Genomic DNA, 17393 nt, shown 5'->3' on the forward strand with positions numbered 1-17393 from the left:
AATAAAGAAGGGCAAGGTGGACAGAGCACCCCATAGATTAGATTGCTTTTTGTTTGGCTAAATGGGGATGACGGCTGCGCGGAGGCGACAGAAAGGGAGATTAACTTATTTGGCTTCAGCTTTTTAACGTCATCCCGGCTTTCTGTCATCTAACCTTCTTGGCATTGGCAGTTACGCAACAGTTTGTTTTCTTGCGTCTGACGTAAGAGGAACGCCAGGAGTTTGTGCGCGGAATGATAAGGGCACGTGGTACGGAGAAAGTGAAAGTGTGTACAGCTAAGCAGAGTGTTCCCCGGAAAAGTCTGCTGAGCGTGGGTTTACGTATACGACTGTCACTCCCATCTCAATCGGCTGGGTTGCACAGTGTTAGATCAGCAGCCCGCTCGACCAGCGGCGACTGTGACGTTAAAGAACAGGTGGCAGTGGGTGCTGCGCGTGCTCCCGGGGCCTGGGTGCCTTCTGCTGGCATGAAGGCCTTGGTGGCTGTACAGGGTCAGAGGTGGTGGCTGTTCCCGCTTCGTGCAGCTAACTTACGGATAGGATAAGAGGCAGAGAAAGGAAAGACAATCCCCCCCCCTCCCACCGTTCAGGCTGAGCCATGTCCCGCTTGGAGGACGTGGCCAATGTGGTGCTGCGGGTACCCACTGTTGTCCTGCTTGATCTCCTGTACAGGTGGGATGTGCAGGGTTTCACTGAACTGTTACGACCTAAGTACGAGGATTCGTTCTTGAAGTCCAGATATGTGTGGATCGTCTATTATCTAGGTGAGAGACAGGTTCACCTTTCATGTGACGTGTCTAAGCTTTGTCAGCTACCTGGCTTTAGAGGCCGGGTAGGTGACATAAAGCTCAGTGAGCGTATCTTCTCCTTTTAGCTGTTTTTTTTCTCAACATTACAATAAGGAGTACAGGAACATATTTTAGAAAGAGACGTTTAAGTACAAATTCTAGAGGAAGTGGAGGTTTGTAGGGGTAGGATGGAAGTGGAAATACTTGCCTGGCAGTGTGTAGATACTTTGTTTATTTTGTACAGCGCTGCGTAACCCTAGTAGTGCTCTAGAAATGTTAAGTAGTAGTAGATAATTTTAAGGACCCAACATAGTACAGTATGAAAATGAAGCAAAAGTTGCTTTGTATTTTCTGAGATTTCAGACCTGGGGTAGGTGGGCCCAGGGGTATCTGATGCTCTAGGTGAACTTTCACTATCAGTGCTGTTTTCCCAACCCCAACACCTGTATTAGTTGCAGCATCAGATTCATTTTCTTACCCTGCTATCAGTCAACCTCCTTGTCTCTCTCCCCCCCCCCTTTAATTCATTATGAGGTATATTTTCAAAGCAAGTCTAAGTGCTTTGCAAATATGCCTCCACATCTCCTGTGTCTCCCAGTTCTCTTCTCTTCCATGTTCAGCATTCCCAACCCCCCAAAAAACATGGCCCTGCATCTTTTCTCACCTTTCTCCTCCCCAGGTTGCCCAGTGTGTTCTCCCTCTTGGACCAGCAACTCCCCTCCTTTCCCCCACTGCCATCCACTTTGTCTCCTCAAACCATGGCTCCATTTTTAATGTGAAAATGTCAGTAATAAGCGGAAAGGTAAGAAACTGTGAAGGCTTCTGGATGCCATAGGGGTGGGACTCAGCAGAGTTAACAGAAAGTGTGCAACTGTCTTTTCTGCCTTGTGCCTTGTTCATACTTCAGGTACAATGCTATTATTATTTGGATCATTTTATTTTGTGTATAGTTTGATTTTTAATATTGTTAAAAACCCATTAACTTTTTTTTTATTGGAATCTGCTTTTTGTTTTAAGGATTAGTTTTCTTGGTTTGAAAAGTAATGTAACAAATATACAGGGAGTCATTTAATAATAGTGTACGTTGACCCCCCCATAGTGTTAAAGTAGTGTAACTTAACTTTAACAGGTGTTTTGTGTAGACACTAGGGTTGAAAAGGCATACAAGTGAATGATGTCATTGGATGGCGCCAGGATAGAACTTCCTCAGAGCTCACAACACAGTGTAAAGTTCTGAGCATGAGCTGTGAAACCACTACTGCTGCACAATACAAGCAACTCTTGGGTAGGGGTGTGGGATTATGGACCTCTTCTATCGAGCCACGGTAGCAGCTCGCAGTGCAGTAATGCCGACAAAGCCTATTCCCTTTGAATGGGCTCCATCGGCTTTGCCATGCGGGAACCGCTAGCGTGGCTTGATAAGAGGCCCATAATCCCATACCCCTGCTATATCTGTAGAAAACTTCTATCACAGATAAGCATCATATTTTTTCATGGAGAGGGTGGTGGATACTTGGAATGCCCTCCCTCGGGAGGTGATGGAGATGAAAATGGTATCGGAATTAAAAAATGCGTGGGATAAACACAAAGGAATCCTGTTCAGAGGGAATGGATCCACAGCAGCTTAGCAGAGATTGGGTGGCAACACTGGTAATTGGGAAGCAAAGCTAGTGCTGGGCAGACTTGTATGGTCTGTACTCTGAAAATGGCAAGGACAAATCAAGGTCAGGTATACATATAAAGTAGCACATACAATGAGTTTATCTTGTTGGGCAGACTGGATGGACCATACAGGTCTTTATCTGCCGTCATCTACTGTGTTGCTATGTTACTATATTGCTTTTTCCATTAACAAACAGAACTGAGTGAGGTGGGTGAAGCTGTTCAAGTCTTAAATCATCTTGGTCTATTTAGCAGTCTGCATAGTTGATTGAGAGTTGTTTGCTAATAGGGATACCATTGGCCAGCACTGCTTGACCAAAGGCACTGCCCTGTGCTGAGGCATGATCCAACCCATAATGTGCTGTAAAAGTATGAGGGAAGGATAGCTGCTTTGCAGATGGTATTCAGTGGGGCACACTTAGGGAGGGCTACTGTTTGTGCAGTGGCTCATATTCATGGCAAAATTGTATATGTGAAGGACGTCAGTTTGCTAAAGTCCTGCATCTGTCATACCAGCTCTACTAGGATTGAACAAGATGGACAGTTGGCTCTTTTTTCTTTTTCTAAATGATTCTGTTGTCTTCAGTAACAGGCAAGAACGTATTTAGAGTCTAGAGCATGGAGGGCTTTCTCATGAGGATTTGAATGGAGCTTTGTACTGAAAATAGGAAACGCTGTTATTTCGTTGTGGTGGAAAGGTGTTGCCTTGCCACTTTTCAGGCTTCAAGTTTTTCAAATTTATTTGGAAACTTACTATCCTGCCCATCAAAGATAATATCTCGATGGATTACAATCTAATAGGAAGAGTAAGAAAAAAAAAAGGACAAAAACCCACAAAGACAGAATGAGAGTGGGAAAGGAGAGGAAATAGTAATAGGAATAGTAATAGGAAAGAAGAGGAAGGAAAAGACATAAGGGTACTGTGGCATTCAGGTCCCCCATATGGGTGGTCAGTTAGGGGTAAGCTTTGAAAAATAAATGAGTTTTGAGATCAGCTTTATAAAGCGTAAGGGTGGACTGAAGCCTGAGGTGTGGTGGTAGAGCATTCCATAGTTCTGGACTTCGTACTGAAAAAATACAATGCCGAATGGAGTCATGAGAAATCTCAGGAAAGGAAGGAGTAACAAGTTTGTTCTGCTGCTGAGGGCGTAATGTGTGGGTTGGGCAGCAGTAAGGGACAAGGTATCGGAAGAGGGAGGACCAGTGGCACAGATTTTATAAAACCAGGAAGAGAAACTAGAACAGGACGTGGTGAGAGACAGGTATCCTTTAGAAGTGGTGTAACATGGTCATAGTTCTTATGGCCAGTGAGGAACTTTACAGTTGTGTTTTGTATTAGCTGGAGAAGATGTTCTTCAGGCAAGAACTTGGAATGTGTCTTGAGAACAATCAGTGTTGTATAGTAACTAAGTAAATGTAACTAGTTACTGTACTTAACTAAAAGCTTTGTCAGTTTTACTTGTAAAGAAGTACTGGAAACATTTGTTACTTTTACTGAAGAAATAATTTTACCAATTTTTACTACGTTTACTCAGTTACCTCTGATGCTTGCAGTTAAAAGTAAATGTAGAAGCAATGTGATTCCTAGGTAAACCAAATGAAACGGCAAAACCTGGAGCAGGATTTTGCTATTGCAAACCTCGTCACACAAACAATGGATCATCTTACATTTTGCTGTTTAGTGAATATAGCCTATGAGAACAGTGGAGCTGCCTGTGTTTGTTGAATTGATTACTGGTCTCCAGCCAAACTGAACAATAATGAGTTGGGTCACTTTCAGGCTTATTTTCGAAAGAGAAGGATGCCCATCTTTCGACACAAATCGGAAGATGGGCGTCCTTCTCCCAGGGTCGCCCAAATCGACATAATCGAAAGCCGATTTTGGGCGTCCCCAACTTCTTTCCGTCGTGGGGACGACCAAAGTTCCCGGGGGCGTGTTGGAGGCTCCAGATATTCTCCTAAGAAAATATCTCAAAGAAATACTATTGTTTTGCTCAGAATATAAAATCTGAATCTCAACTTGTTACTATATTCCATTGAAGAAAAGGTCTGAATCTGCTAAACAAGATATGGATATTTTGGTATCTCCTGAGGTTAATTTAACAGCATTTTTAGAAAACTTACAAGATTTAATTTCAATCAGTGCTACTATTTTTACATACTGATGAGAGAGCAGATCCCGTCCTATTTATCTTCACTGATTATTCCATATTGTCCTACACTCTCCTTCGTTCCTCAAATGAGAACCAATTAACTATTCCAGCTGTAGTTCACTCTAGATTACAATCTATCCGACATTCTGTTTTCTTCTCCTTGGGTCCATTCTCTGGATTGATTTACCTTTCTGTCTTTGTATTGAGCAATCATATTCACGCTTCAAGATTGCTTTAAAGACACATTTATTTGCTGCTGTCTTTCCACCTGGCCCTGAGTTGTGAAGTTCTGGACAGCACACCTGTGTGTAGCTATGTGTGCTTTTATCTTGTTCTATACTATTTTAATGACTTCTACTTTTCTTTAATTCTTTTACTGTTTCCTGTTTTGAGTTGGAGTTTCCTTTTTTTTCTTTCACATGTTTTTATATTTTGAATATAAACCTCTCTGATTTTATGAAGGGGGTATATCAAGATTACATAAACTAAACTACTGCAGTGATGTGCCTTCAGGGGATTCACTGAATCCCTAGCCCTACAAACATGCTTTTTTGTTTGTTTGTCTTGATCTGGCCGGTCCTTTCCGTTGTCATAATCGAAAAAAGAAGGGCGTCCCTGACGAGCACTTGGATAGCTTTATTTGGTCCTTTTTTGTTACGACCAAGCCACGAAAAGGTGCCTGAACTGACCAGATGACCACCAGAGGGAATCGAGGATGACCTCCCCTTACTCCCCCAGTGGTCACTAACCCCCCTCCCACCCTCAAAAAAATTTTTCAAAATATTTTTTGCCAGCCTCAAATGTTATACTCGGGTACATCGCAGCAGTATGCAGGTCCGTGGAGCAGTTTTAGTGGGTGCAGTGCACTTCAGGCAGTCGGACCCAGGCCCACCCCCCCTACCTGTTACACGTGGTGGTTAAAGTGAGCCCTCCAAAACCCACTGTACCCACATCTAGGTGCCCCCCTTCACCTGTAAGGGCTATGGTAGTGGTGTACAGTTGTGGGTAGTTGGTTTTTGGGGGCTCAGCACACAAGGTAAGAGAGCTATGTACCTGGGAGCTTTTTCTGTAGTTCACTGCAATGCCCCCTAGGATGCCTGATTGGTGTCCTGGCATGTCAGGGGGACCAGTGCACTACAAATGCTGGCTCCTCCCATGACCAAAGGGCTTGCATTTGGTCATTTCTGAGATGGGCATCCTTAGTTTCCATTATTGCCGAAAATCAGAAATGACCAAGTCTAAGGACGACCATCTCTAGGGACCACATAAATGTCAAGATTTGGGCGTCCCCAACTGTATTATCGAAACGAAAGATGCCCATCTTGTTTCGATAGTACGGGTTTCCCTGCCCCTTCGCTGGGATGTCCTAAGAGGACGTCCTCAGGAAATCTTGGGCGCCCCTTTCGATTATGCCCCTCTTTATAGCAAAGATGAAACTGAAGCTGTTTGTAATTCTTGGTGAACAGACATGTCTCTACTACAACAGACTGCTGGACATCCCATGGAAAATGTTACATTGGGGTGACTGTCCACTGGATTGTCAGTCTTTAGAGAGGAAGTCTGTTTGTCTGGATTGACTGAGTCTTTAGAGCGGAAGTCTGTTTGTCACTTAACCCTCCATTGCCCTAGGTACAAATAAGTACCTGCTTATATAATGTAAACTGTTTTGAATGTAGTTGCAAAAACCACAGAAAGTCTGTATATCGTCCCATTCCCTTTCCCATCCCCCCCTTAAGACTGAAGGGTTCCCACACATTTGACGTTCTTTCATCAGTTCTTGAAGATATTCAAACAGTTTGCCATTACATGAAAAATAGTTAGAACCGACAATGTTTCTAACTGTGTGAAAGACTTCTCTGTATTTTGACATCATGACAATGATAACAAAGATGAAGATGCAAGTGATGAATTAGACAGCACTACTTCTAATGCAGATGATAATGACGATGAAGATAAAACATTCTTAGGAACTCAGTGTTTCGGACAGAGATTCCCTTGATCCATACCTTCAGATCCAGTCAAAAGGCATCAGTAATATTGCATACTGGCCTGATGTGAAGGAAGACTGAACAATCAATCCATTTCTGCTAGTGCAGTTGTTGAATACCATTGTGTTGGATTAATGACTCACAAGCACTTTTGCAATTTAGTTTTAAAATAAAAGCAAAATGTATTGAATTGTAAAGCAATAAAGTTTGGGGGATAAAAACGTTAATAGTTGCATTCATTGTAGTTGCCTAATATAATACTTTTTGAGTAAAAAGTACAGCATCAACTTTTTTACTTTCACTTAAGTAAATTGTTTAATGTGTTCTTCACTGGATTACTTTTACTTAAGTGTTAAATATACATTTATTTTTATTTATTTTAACTCAAGTACTTTGACCTAGTACTTTTGTTCAATCTTAGGAATTCTTCACACCATTCCATCATTGCATGTTACCAATGCCTGAAGTTCACTTACTCTTCTATAAAAGTATTCTTCCTAGTAGCAATCACTTCAGCAAGTTAGAGCTTCACAGATGCAATGTTTAGGTCCCAAAATGTAGGTCCATATCACACGGTGTTTCTGGTATGGGGTGTTTACATGATGCGAGTCTTTCATGATACAAGCCATCATATGTGATTGTGATGGTTGAAGTTTATCCACAGGAGCATGATAAATCAACAACGCACTGAGGTGTCCTGAAGAGTTTTGAAGGCCAAGATGACATAGGTGGTATAGGTTAGTATAGTCGAAGGAGGATATGTGATTAGAGTTGTGACTATTAGTAAAGCACCAGATTTGATATAGACTTCCATTTGAAAGCATGCGTTCTTGTAGTGGAAGTTTTCTTCTATGTAGCTGTCGATGTCCTAGATGGGCTGTGGATAAGAGAGAGCAGAAACTAATGGCTACTCAATTTTCTGAGCTCCAAGGTCTGTATGAAAAAGTTTACCTTTCTGTTCAGCTATTATTGCTGGGAATTGGAGCAGCTTGCAGCGATGTAAACAGCCAGGTTCATGAAGAGGGAATCAGCTCTGTCGAGACCAGCAGGGTACATTGAGAATCATGGTGCTTCGGCTCTTTACTGGAACGTGTGTTGAACTTTTTCAGTATGAGAGGAGTTGGAGGGTAAGCATAGAGGAATGAGTCTGTGAAAATTCTAGGCTATCCAGAGCTAGACATAGAGGGAAAGGAATAATGGAACAGTAGAAAGGACGCTTTGTGTCCCTTTCATTGCCAGGAAAGGTTAATCTGAGGTGTTCCTCCACCCCTGAGAGAGGGAGTTCAGAAGAGCTGCATCTAGAGACCGTTTGTGAGGGAGAAGCACATTGCTCATTTCATGAGCTAACTTGTTCTGAGGACCAGATATGTAAATAGCCTGTATCTGGAAGCAGTTGGCTACAGCAAAGTCTTAGATTCTGGCTGTTTTGTGGCAAAAGTTGCAGAGAGCCTGTGCCTCCTGTTTTACATTTACTACTACTACTTGACATTTCTAAAGCGCTACTAGGGTTACGCAGCGCTGTACAATTTAACATAGAAGGACAGTCCCTGCTCAAAGGAGCTTACAATATAAAGGACAAATGTACAGTCAGTCAAATAGGGGCAGTCTAGATTTCCTGAAAGGTGTAAAGGTTAGGTGCCGAAAGCAACATTGAAGTGGTGGGCTTTGAGCTGGGATTTGAAGATGGGTAGGGAGGGGGCTTGGCGTAAGGGCTCAGGAAGTTTATTCCAAGCATAGGGTGAGGCGAGGCAGAATGAGCGGAGCCTGGAGTTGGCGGTGGTGGAGAAGGGTACTGAGAGGAGGGATTTGTCCTGTGAGCGGAGGTTACGGGCGGGAACGTAAGGGGAAATGAGGGTAGAGAGGTAATGAGGGCTGCAGACTGAGTGCATTTGTAGGTAAGAAGGAGAAGCTTGAACTGTATGCGGTATCTGATTGGATATGAGTATATCGGTTCAGGCGGAATATAAGACGTGCAGATTGAAGGGGGGATAGATGGCTGTGGGAGGCCAGTAAGGAGTAGGTTGCAGTAGTCAAGGCGAGAGGTAATGAGAGCGTGGACGAGAGTACGGGTGGTATGCTCAGAGAGGAAAGGGCGAATTTTGCTGATGTTAAAGAGAAAGAAGCGACAGGTCTTGGCTATCTGCTGGATATGCGCAGAGAAGGAGAGGGAGGAGTCGAAGATGACTCCGAGGTTGCGGGCAGATGAGACGGGGAGGATGAGGGTGCCATTAACTGAGATAGAGAGTGGAGGAAGAGGAGAAGTGGGTTTTGGTGGAAAGACAATAAGCTCGGTCTTGGACATGTTCAGTTTCAGGTGGCGGTTGGACATCCATGCAGCAATGTCGGATAAGCAGGCCGATACCTTGGCCTGGGTCTCCACGGTGATGTCTGGTGTGGAGAGATATAGCTGGGTGTCATCAGCATAAAGATGATACTGGAAACCATGAGATGAGATCAGTGAGCCCAGGGAAGAGGTGTAGATTGAAAAAAGAAGGGGTCCAAGGACAGATCCCTGGGGAGCTCCAACAGAGAGCGGGATGGGGGTGGAGGAAGATCCATGAGAGTGTACTCTGAAGGTGCGATGGGAGAGATAGGAGGAGAACCAGGAGAGGACAGAACCCTGGAACCCAAATGAGGACAGTGTGGCAAGAAGTAAATCATGATTGACAGTATCAAAAGCAGCGGATAGATCAAGGAGGATGAGGATGGAGTAGTGGCCTCTGGATTTGGCAAGGAACAGGTCATTACAGACTTTAGAGAGTGCCGTTTCTGTCGAGTGTAGAGGGCGAAAACCGGATTGAAGCGGATCGAGGATGGCATGAGAGGAGAGAAAATCAAGGCAGCGGCTGTGAACAGCACGCTCAAGTATTTTGGAGAGGAAGGGTAGGAGGGAGATGGGGCGGTAGTTGGAGGGACTAGTAGGGTCAAGTGATGTTTTTTGAGGAGAGGTGTGACTACGGCGTGCTTGAAGGTGTCAGGGACAGTTGCGGTGGAGAGAGAGAGGTTGAGGATATGACAGATGGTGGGGGTGACAGTATGAGAGATGGTGTTAAGTAAGTTGGTGGGGATGGGATCAGAGGAACAAGTGGTGCATTTCGAGGAGGAAAGAAGGCGGGCGGTTTCCTCCTCGGTGATATCAGGAAAGGAGGAGAAAGAGGCCTTTACCACTTGGTTGTCTGTCTGAATAAGTACAGAGGAGCTGTGAAGGAACACTCATAGAGAATTGAAGATTGTTCTGAACTCCAGTTGGTTGATGTGGTATTGTATCTTGATTAGATCCCTGTGAATGTTTGTTGAGATGAGCTTCCCATTCTTATGTCAAAGTATCTGTAGTCAGGACTAATAAAGTGAGAATGTTCTGGAATCTGGAACGACATTGAAGATGGACTTATCTGCTACTCTAACCAACACTAGCATAGAAGGATTAGGCCCCTGTGCAAGGGATTGTGCAGAAATAGGTTGGTCTGTGCTGAGCATGTGTTTAGCAGCATCAGGAGGCTGTTGGTGTTGCACAGAAGGTGTGGTAGGAGTAGCTGGGCTGGTATGTTTGCTTTTGTCAGTGCTTTGGCTAACAAATTGAAAAGCAATTTCTCTTCAGATTTCTGCAAGTGCTCCAAAAGTGTCTACACTGAGCCTGGAAACCTCGAGGGATGTGATCCACCACATCTGTTGTCTGGTGGTTCTCTCGGGTGACTGGACTCTTAATGTTACTGCACTGAGAGGTTGATGGCCTTTCCATAGAAGTTTCACAAGTGATGTGCACAGAAGTAATTGCTTTCTGTGCAGAAATGTTCTTGTACAGATCTTCAAGGAGTGGCTTTTTGGCTTTGAAATGCTTCTTAAAGTAACGAAGACCATCTCGCTGTGGGAGGAAGTATTTACAGTCATGATCATGGCCAGGATCCAAGCTTAAGAGGCACTTGGTATGTGTGTTGATATTCTGGATCTTTCTGTTGCATTTTGGGCAAGGCCTAAAACCTGATTTCAGTGAAATAACATTGGAACCCTTTTTTAGAAAACAACAAAAAAAGCAATCAAAAACAATGTTCTTTTATGTTGTCATTCTTTGGACATTAAAGATACAGTTCTTTCTTGATTTGCTATCTATCTTTTGAGTCGCACATTTCAACTTTCATGACACTTCCTCTCTCCCTTCACCTTCAGTCTGGTGTAAAGCAGGGCTCTATCCTTGCTCCTACTTTCTTTAACATCTTTCTTGCCCCTCTTCTGACTCTTATACAGGAACAGGGATGCACCCCATTATACTTTAACCTTAAACTGCAGTCTAGTTCAAAGACTTTCCATACTGCATAGACATCTTTGAACTAGGTTGCAGAGTTTAAGGTTACATCATCGTATACGCTGGGGTTAACCAAGATATAGTTATCGGAGTACTGCAAACCGCCAGGATACCCCAAAAAAGTTCTTTATATCTGACTATCTGAGAAGTTCACTTCAGCAGATCTTGAGGATGTCTCGTACCATGTAAGAAAGGGCACCGAGGTTCTCTGAAATGTAACCAGGCACCCTCTTCTCTTTGCAATCAACTTACTAAGATAGTAGGCATCCCAAAGGGCACCACACAACTGTTTCTGAGTCGGAAGAGCCGGTGATTTCCAACACTTGGCCACCTCCCTCCTAAGGACCGCAGTGCAGGGGAGAACCTCATCAAACATGAAAATAAGTTCCCACCTCCCCACATCCCCTCCAGCAGTCCCTCGATCAGGTGGGAACTTATTGAGCTACAGTCACAGGTGCTCTATACCACCTGTACAACAACTTGACACCATTTTCCTGCATATTTGCTGCGATAGCGGAGAGAGAGAATGCCCCAAGTCAGCCTCCCAACTGCGCACATTTATTTATTTTTATTTATTAATTTGTTACATTTTTATCCCACATTTTCCCACCTATTTGCAGTCTCAATGTGGCTTACATAATACCGGAGAGTCGTTCGCTGACTCCAGTGTGAACAAATACAAAGTGAAGATGTGGTAAAATAAGATTCATGTGGAACGGTCACATTAAGGAATCGTAAAGCGTAAGAATTGCGGTATGTCCATTACGTACTTTAGTTTTGCAGTGTTGCAGAGTTCAGGCATTTAAGTTAGGCCGGTAGGATAAGCCTTTTGAAACAGGTTAGTTTTTAGTGATTTCCGGAAGTTTAGGTGGCCGTATGTTGTTTTCAAGGCTTTTAAGAGGGGATCCACTGAATATGTGGGTAAGGTATATAATGGAGATCATTTTAGGTTGGCGAAGGCCCTTCCCAAGGAGCTCCTCAAAAGGGATAGGAGGATCCTGAAAACCCTCTCTATAAGGTGTACTGTAAAGTAAATGCCTAAGCTGCAGATACATAAAAAAATCTTTACTATCTATGTGGAACATTTGCTGCAGTTCTGCAAAGGACTTAACAGAGCCCCATTCCTGCAAAATCTGGCTTATTACCGTCAAGCCTTTCTGTTCCCAGAGACAAAATGTATGTGGGTGCCAACCGTCTATGAGCGGGGCCAAGACAGAGAGTGGTGCACAGCACGACAGTCGGCGTCCCTTAAACAGCATGCGTGTTCCCCTCTCCCACAGCAAGAAAGAACCCTGGAACCCTGGATTATAGGATTCAAGATACGCCCTCTACTAGTCGCTTCATGAGGCATCCAAAAAAGCTGTAGAAGGTTCTGTCTGGATGCCATCAATTCTCCCTCTATGCATACCCAGGGCATCCCTGGCTCCTGCCCTGAAGCCGTTATAGCGCACAACTGTGCCGCCCAGTAGTAGCATCGCAGATCAGGGACCCCCAATCCTCCCAGCTGTCTGCGTCTCATCAAGACCCATTTAGCCACCCTTTGAGGCTGTTTCTTCCAAATGTATTGGAACAGATTACTTTGCAGAGTCCCCAACACTTGTAATGGTACAAGGACAGGAAGAGTCTGGCACAAGTACAAAAACATTGGCAATAACATCATCTTACACACTGCCACTCTTCCCAGCCATATATGGGTAAGACCATGCCAGCGATTCAAAGTCTGGGAAAGCTCCTGGAGTACCCCTTGATAATTATATTTGTAAAGATTTAGTAAACTCTGGGCAGATATTAACTTCCAAGTAGTGAATATATGGCTTAGTCCAGCCAGTGGTCCAGTGCAGATGGTAGGAAAGCCCATTTTTACAAGCATGGCACTGGAAAATTGGAGGGTGGCCAATGTAATGCCAATTTTTTAAAAGGGTTCCAGAATTGATACAGGAAATTGTAGACTGATGAGCCTGACGTCAGCACCAGGGAAAATGATAGAGACTATTATAAACAACAAAATTACAGAGCATATACATAAGCATGGATTAATGATACAAAGTACCTGCTTTACACCTCCTTGGGTGCATCTCGTCATAAAGGTGGATAAATAAATAAATCCAACATAGGTTTTAGTCAAGGGAAATCTTGCCTCACCGATCTACTACATTTCTTTGAAGGGGTGAATAAAACATGTGGATAAAGGTGAGCCGGCCGATATATATTATCTGGATTTTCAAAAGGCATTTGACAAAGTACCATGAAAAACTCTTTAGGAAATTAGAAAGTCATGGGATAGGAGGTAATTTCCTATTGTGGATTAAAAACTGGTTAAAAGATAGAAAACAGAGAGTAGGGTTGGTATTGTCAGTGGAAAAGGGTAGATAGTGGGGTTCCCCAAGGTTCTGTACTGGGACATCTGCTTTTTAACATATTTATAAATGATCTAGCGATGGGAATAACTAGTGAGCTAATTAAATTTGCTGATGAAACAGAGTTATTCAAAGTTGTTAAATTGCAAGAGGATTGCCATGTTTATGAAAAATTGCAAGAGGACCTTATGAGACTGGGCATCCAAATGGCAGATGACGTTAATGTAAGTGCAAAGAGGAACCCAAACTATAGCAATGTGATGCAAGGTTCGTATTGAGTCACCGCCCATGAAAAGGTGATATTGTTGATGATACTTTGAAACCCTCTGCTCAGTGTGCAGCAGTGGCTAGGAAAGCAAATAATATGTTGACAATTATTAGGAAATGAATGCAAAATAAAAATGAGAATGTTATAATGCCTTTGTACTGTGCCATGGTGTGACAGCACCTTGAATACTGTGTGCAATTCTGGTCACCGCATCTCAAAAAAAGATATATCGGGATTAGAAAATGTACAGAGAAAGGCGATGAAATTGATAAAGGGGTTTGGATGATTTCTCTCCGAGGAAAGGCTAAAGTGGCTAGGGCTCTTAGCTTTGAGAAGAGATGGTTGAGGGGAGATTTGATAGAGGTCTATAAAATACTGAGTTGAGTGGAACGGGTAGATGTGAATTGCTTGTTTATTGTTTCCAAAAATAGTAGGACTGGGGGCCATTCAATGAAGCTACTAGCCTCCCTGTTTACTAAGCTGCATGGCAATGCTGTGTTGGCATTAGTTCATGGCAGCCGCTAGCGCGGCTTAGTAACCAGGAGGGTAAGTAAATTTAAAACAAACCAGAGAAAATATTTCTTCACTCAGCATGTAATTAAACACAAATTCGTTGCCAGAGAATGTGGTAACAGCAGTTAGCAGGGTTTAAAAAAAGGTTTGTCTGATTTCGTAAAAGAAAAGTCCGTAAGCCATTATTAAGCAGCATAAAATCTGTTTTACTGTTCTGGGATCTTGCCAGGTACTTGTGACCTGGATTGGCCACCGTTGGAAACAGGATACTGGGCTTGATGGACCTTCGATCTGTCCCATTATGGCATTCTTATGTAGAACAGTTTTGGAGTACACAAAATCTGGGGTGCTAGAGTCTAATTTCTAGGTTTAGTGGTGACCTGGCGCTTGGGATTTGTTGAGCTCTGCATTATAAGATTGTCCATTGTTTCCCTCTGCCCATTTACTTTTTAACCATTTATCCTGTTTCAATCAAATTTCTGCCAGAGTTCGTAGAGCACCCAGTGACCACAAACTCACATACCACTTGTGTCCCAACACTAATCTACACTTGTGGTTGCTTTTTCTTTCTTCTTTTTTTTTTTTAATAGGGAATAAACTAGTTGAGCTGAGGTTTCAGGGAAGCCATTAAGCCTTTTTAAAGCCCTTCCATTGATGATGCGCTTGAAATTTTTGATATACCGTATTTTTCGGACTATAAGACGCACCGGACCATAAGACGCACCTAGGTTTTAGAGGAGGGAAATAGGAAAAAAAAAAATTTTCCTTTTTCCCTCCTCTAAAACCTAGGTGCTCCGGTGCGTCTTGTCCGAGTTTTGGACCTCCGTCCCGTACTTACACGATTCCATGTTCCCTGGTGGTCTAGTGACGTCGGGGCAGGAAAGAGCCCCCTCTTTCCTGCCCATCGCGCTGCTCTCCGTGCTCCTCACTGCTTTCTGACGGTCTCGGCTCTTTCCTGCCCCGACGTCACTAGACCACCAGGGAACATGGAATCGTGTAAGTACGGGACGGTGGTCCAAAAACGCTACCTTCGGACTATAAGACGCACCCCCCATTTTCCTCCCAAATTTTGGGGGAAAAAAGTGCGTCTTATAGTCCGAAAAATACGGTAACTATTGGATTCATTGCAGAATTATGGCTATGCTGCGTTATTAATGTTTTACAATGGGTGTTTAATAGCTGCCTTTATTCATATGTGTATTCTGCTTGTTTTCCTTCATTTTCTTTCATCTTTCCTTTTTTTAGGGTCTGTGATCAGTTATTTAAAGCCCAGTTATCTGTTTTGGTTTAGTTTAGTCAAGCACTTGATGCACTGCCCTTAGTACAATGAGTTTTTTGCATTTTATTTCATTTTCTGCTTTCTTATCCCGTTGTGGTGAAGCTGCATCTTTTGTTTTTGTTTTGCTTCCTGATAGTAGTTTTGTGATTGCCCTGTAGTCTTGGCTTCCATCCTAAGATGCCCCCGTTTAAGTGTGTTTCATTTCCCTCAGTCACATGCTAAGTATCTACCCTATATTTTGGCTACCTTTTGATGTGATTTGAAATGTAGTACATAAGATAACGTGGAATTCCAGCAGCAAGAGCCCTTGCATGTGTGTTACCAACAGAGCTATAAAATGTCAAAAGGTTTACAAGAAAATTCTTTATTCCAACAATACTTTATTTTTCACATTTCAGGTCATGTTCTGTGCGTGGTGTTGCTGATGCTGCCTGTCCGATATTTGGTGAAGATTTATCTATATTTCCTGACCATTCTGTTACTTTATGTGGCTCATCAAACATCCAGGTGAGCTTTGGATTCTGGCCCCATATGGTTTAACTCATTTAGGGCACAGAGGCCTCCAGTTTGAGCTCAATTGTTCAGGGCATCCTCTTTTTGCCTAAACATCAGTTCCCTAGTGTCCAGGCTGCATCATCCCGACTGATGGGTTTTTATCCCCACTTACCAGTAGAAAAAGGTAGAGAAACTGACTTTTCCATTGACTTAACTGGTATAAAGGGGGTGATGGGTAAGCTCCCAGTATTTACTTCTAGTAGAGGGTAAGTTAGTCAGACTGGTGCTCCTGATCCCTGGCCTAGCTCCCAGCAGTGCAGGCTAAGGCCACACCACTTAATCCCAGCCTCCTTGCTCCTAGGTTCCTGATTCATGGATTGGACCTGGTCAAGCGCGAAGTATGGCTTTGCAGCCCCAAGTCATCCTTCATGGGCAATAACTTGATGAGACTTGGACCCTTCCCACGGGGGGTGTAGATCCCCACCCCCCTCTTTCTGTTATCTTGCAGGGGTGTGCACTAGATGCGTGGTTTGGTTTTATTCCCTTTGGGAAGAAGAATCAAGTTAATTAAAAACAAAAATAAAATAAAAAAAACCCCTGCCCCTCCTAAGATGGACTGTTTGTGACTTCGGTAATGGTCCGGGGGGGGGTGTGCATCAGGAGTGGGGGTGTCCTTGGTGCAGGACTTGCAGTCAAGATGTCTTTTGGTGGGAACAACAGCCATTTTGTCTGCAGCAGCAGCTTGTTCAGTCCCCACTGGGGCTTGGGAGACAAGGGTGGTTGCTTCCTCGCTATCACTGAGGTGGTGCTCCTGGAGCATCTTGGTGGGGGTCTCTGGAGACTTTGAGCTCCAAATGGCTCCAGCACATAGTTCTGCTGGTTAAGCAGTTGCTGACAGTAGAGGATGGGCACTCCCCACAGATTATTGCCAGAAAGGGTTCTCCTAAGCTGCTAAGGCTGGTGGTGGAGATGTGAGTGATCTTTTGGACCCTCATTCATCCCCTGACTCAAGTTCTGAGGCAGAGTCCCCCCCCCCCCACCCCAGGAAGAGCTGACTCACCTTCATGATTCTGTTTGAGGCCCTGATCTCTCCTTTTCTCCTTTGGCTGAGCTCTCAGAAGGAGACCCTATTCTGGGGGGTCTTTCATGGTTTACAAAGCACTCCCCCTCCTTAAGGCACACTTCCACACGATGCTGGCAGTGGGTACAATCTGATGGGGTTCTTTTGAGGATACGAGGTTTTGGACAGACTGTACCCTTTGTCAACTGAGGAGGTGGACAGGTACTGAGGTACCCCAAGGTGGATGCCCTTGTCACAGAAGTTAACAAGAACACTGCTGTTCTGGTGCAAGGGGTCTTGGTTCTTAAAGAGATATGCAAGAAGGTGGAGCAGCAACTGAAGTTGGGCTTCTCGGGTGCAGCTGGTGTGCTAGTTGCCATTTGTGATGGGTACATGGAGAGAGCCATGTTGTACTGGTTACAGCAGTCACTGGAGTCCCTGGAGGTGATCCACTTGGTCGAAGCGGCCTTTTTGGTGCACATCTCCTGTTGTTCACTGGCCTCAGTGTTAGTGGGCTGGAGATAGCTCTA

The 17393-nt window shown here is 43.9% G+C and overlaps 1 protein-coding gene across 2 annotated transcripts in view; it reads left to right on the forward strand.

The window, feature by feature from the left end:
• The first annotated feature begins 260 nt into the window (after positions 1–260).
• Positions 261–17393, forward strand: part of LOC115461237 (RING finger protein 145-like) — a 59098-nt gene continuing 41965 nt past the window's right edge. Inside the window, exons 1-2 of one of the 2 annotated variants that reach the window (XM_030190925.1) lie at positions 261–764; positions 15707–15815. In XM_030190925.1, the coding sequence (XP_030046785.1) occupies positions 599–764; positions 15707–15815 (275 nt within the window). In that variant the 5' untranslated portion in view covers positions 261–598. The remainder of the gene's footprint in view (positions 765–15706; positions 15816–17393) is intronic. The other variant, XM_030190927.1, reaches the window with a different exon arrangement.

The sequence above is a fragment of the Microcaecilia unicolor genome, chromosome 2, assembly GCF_901765095.1.
Source record: "Microcaecilia unicolor chromosome 2, aMicUni1.1, whole genome shotgun sequence".
In the NCBI taxonomy this organism is placed as follows: domain Eukaryota; kingdom Metazoa; phylum Chordata; class Amphibia; order Gymnophiona; family Siphonopidae; genus Microcaecilia; species Microcaecilia unicolor.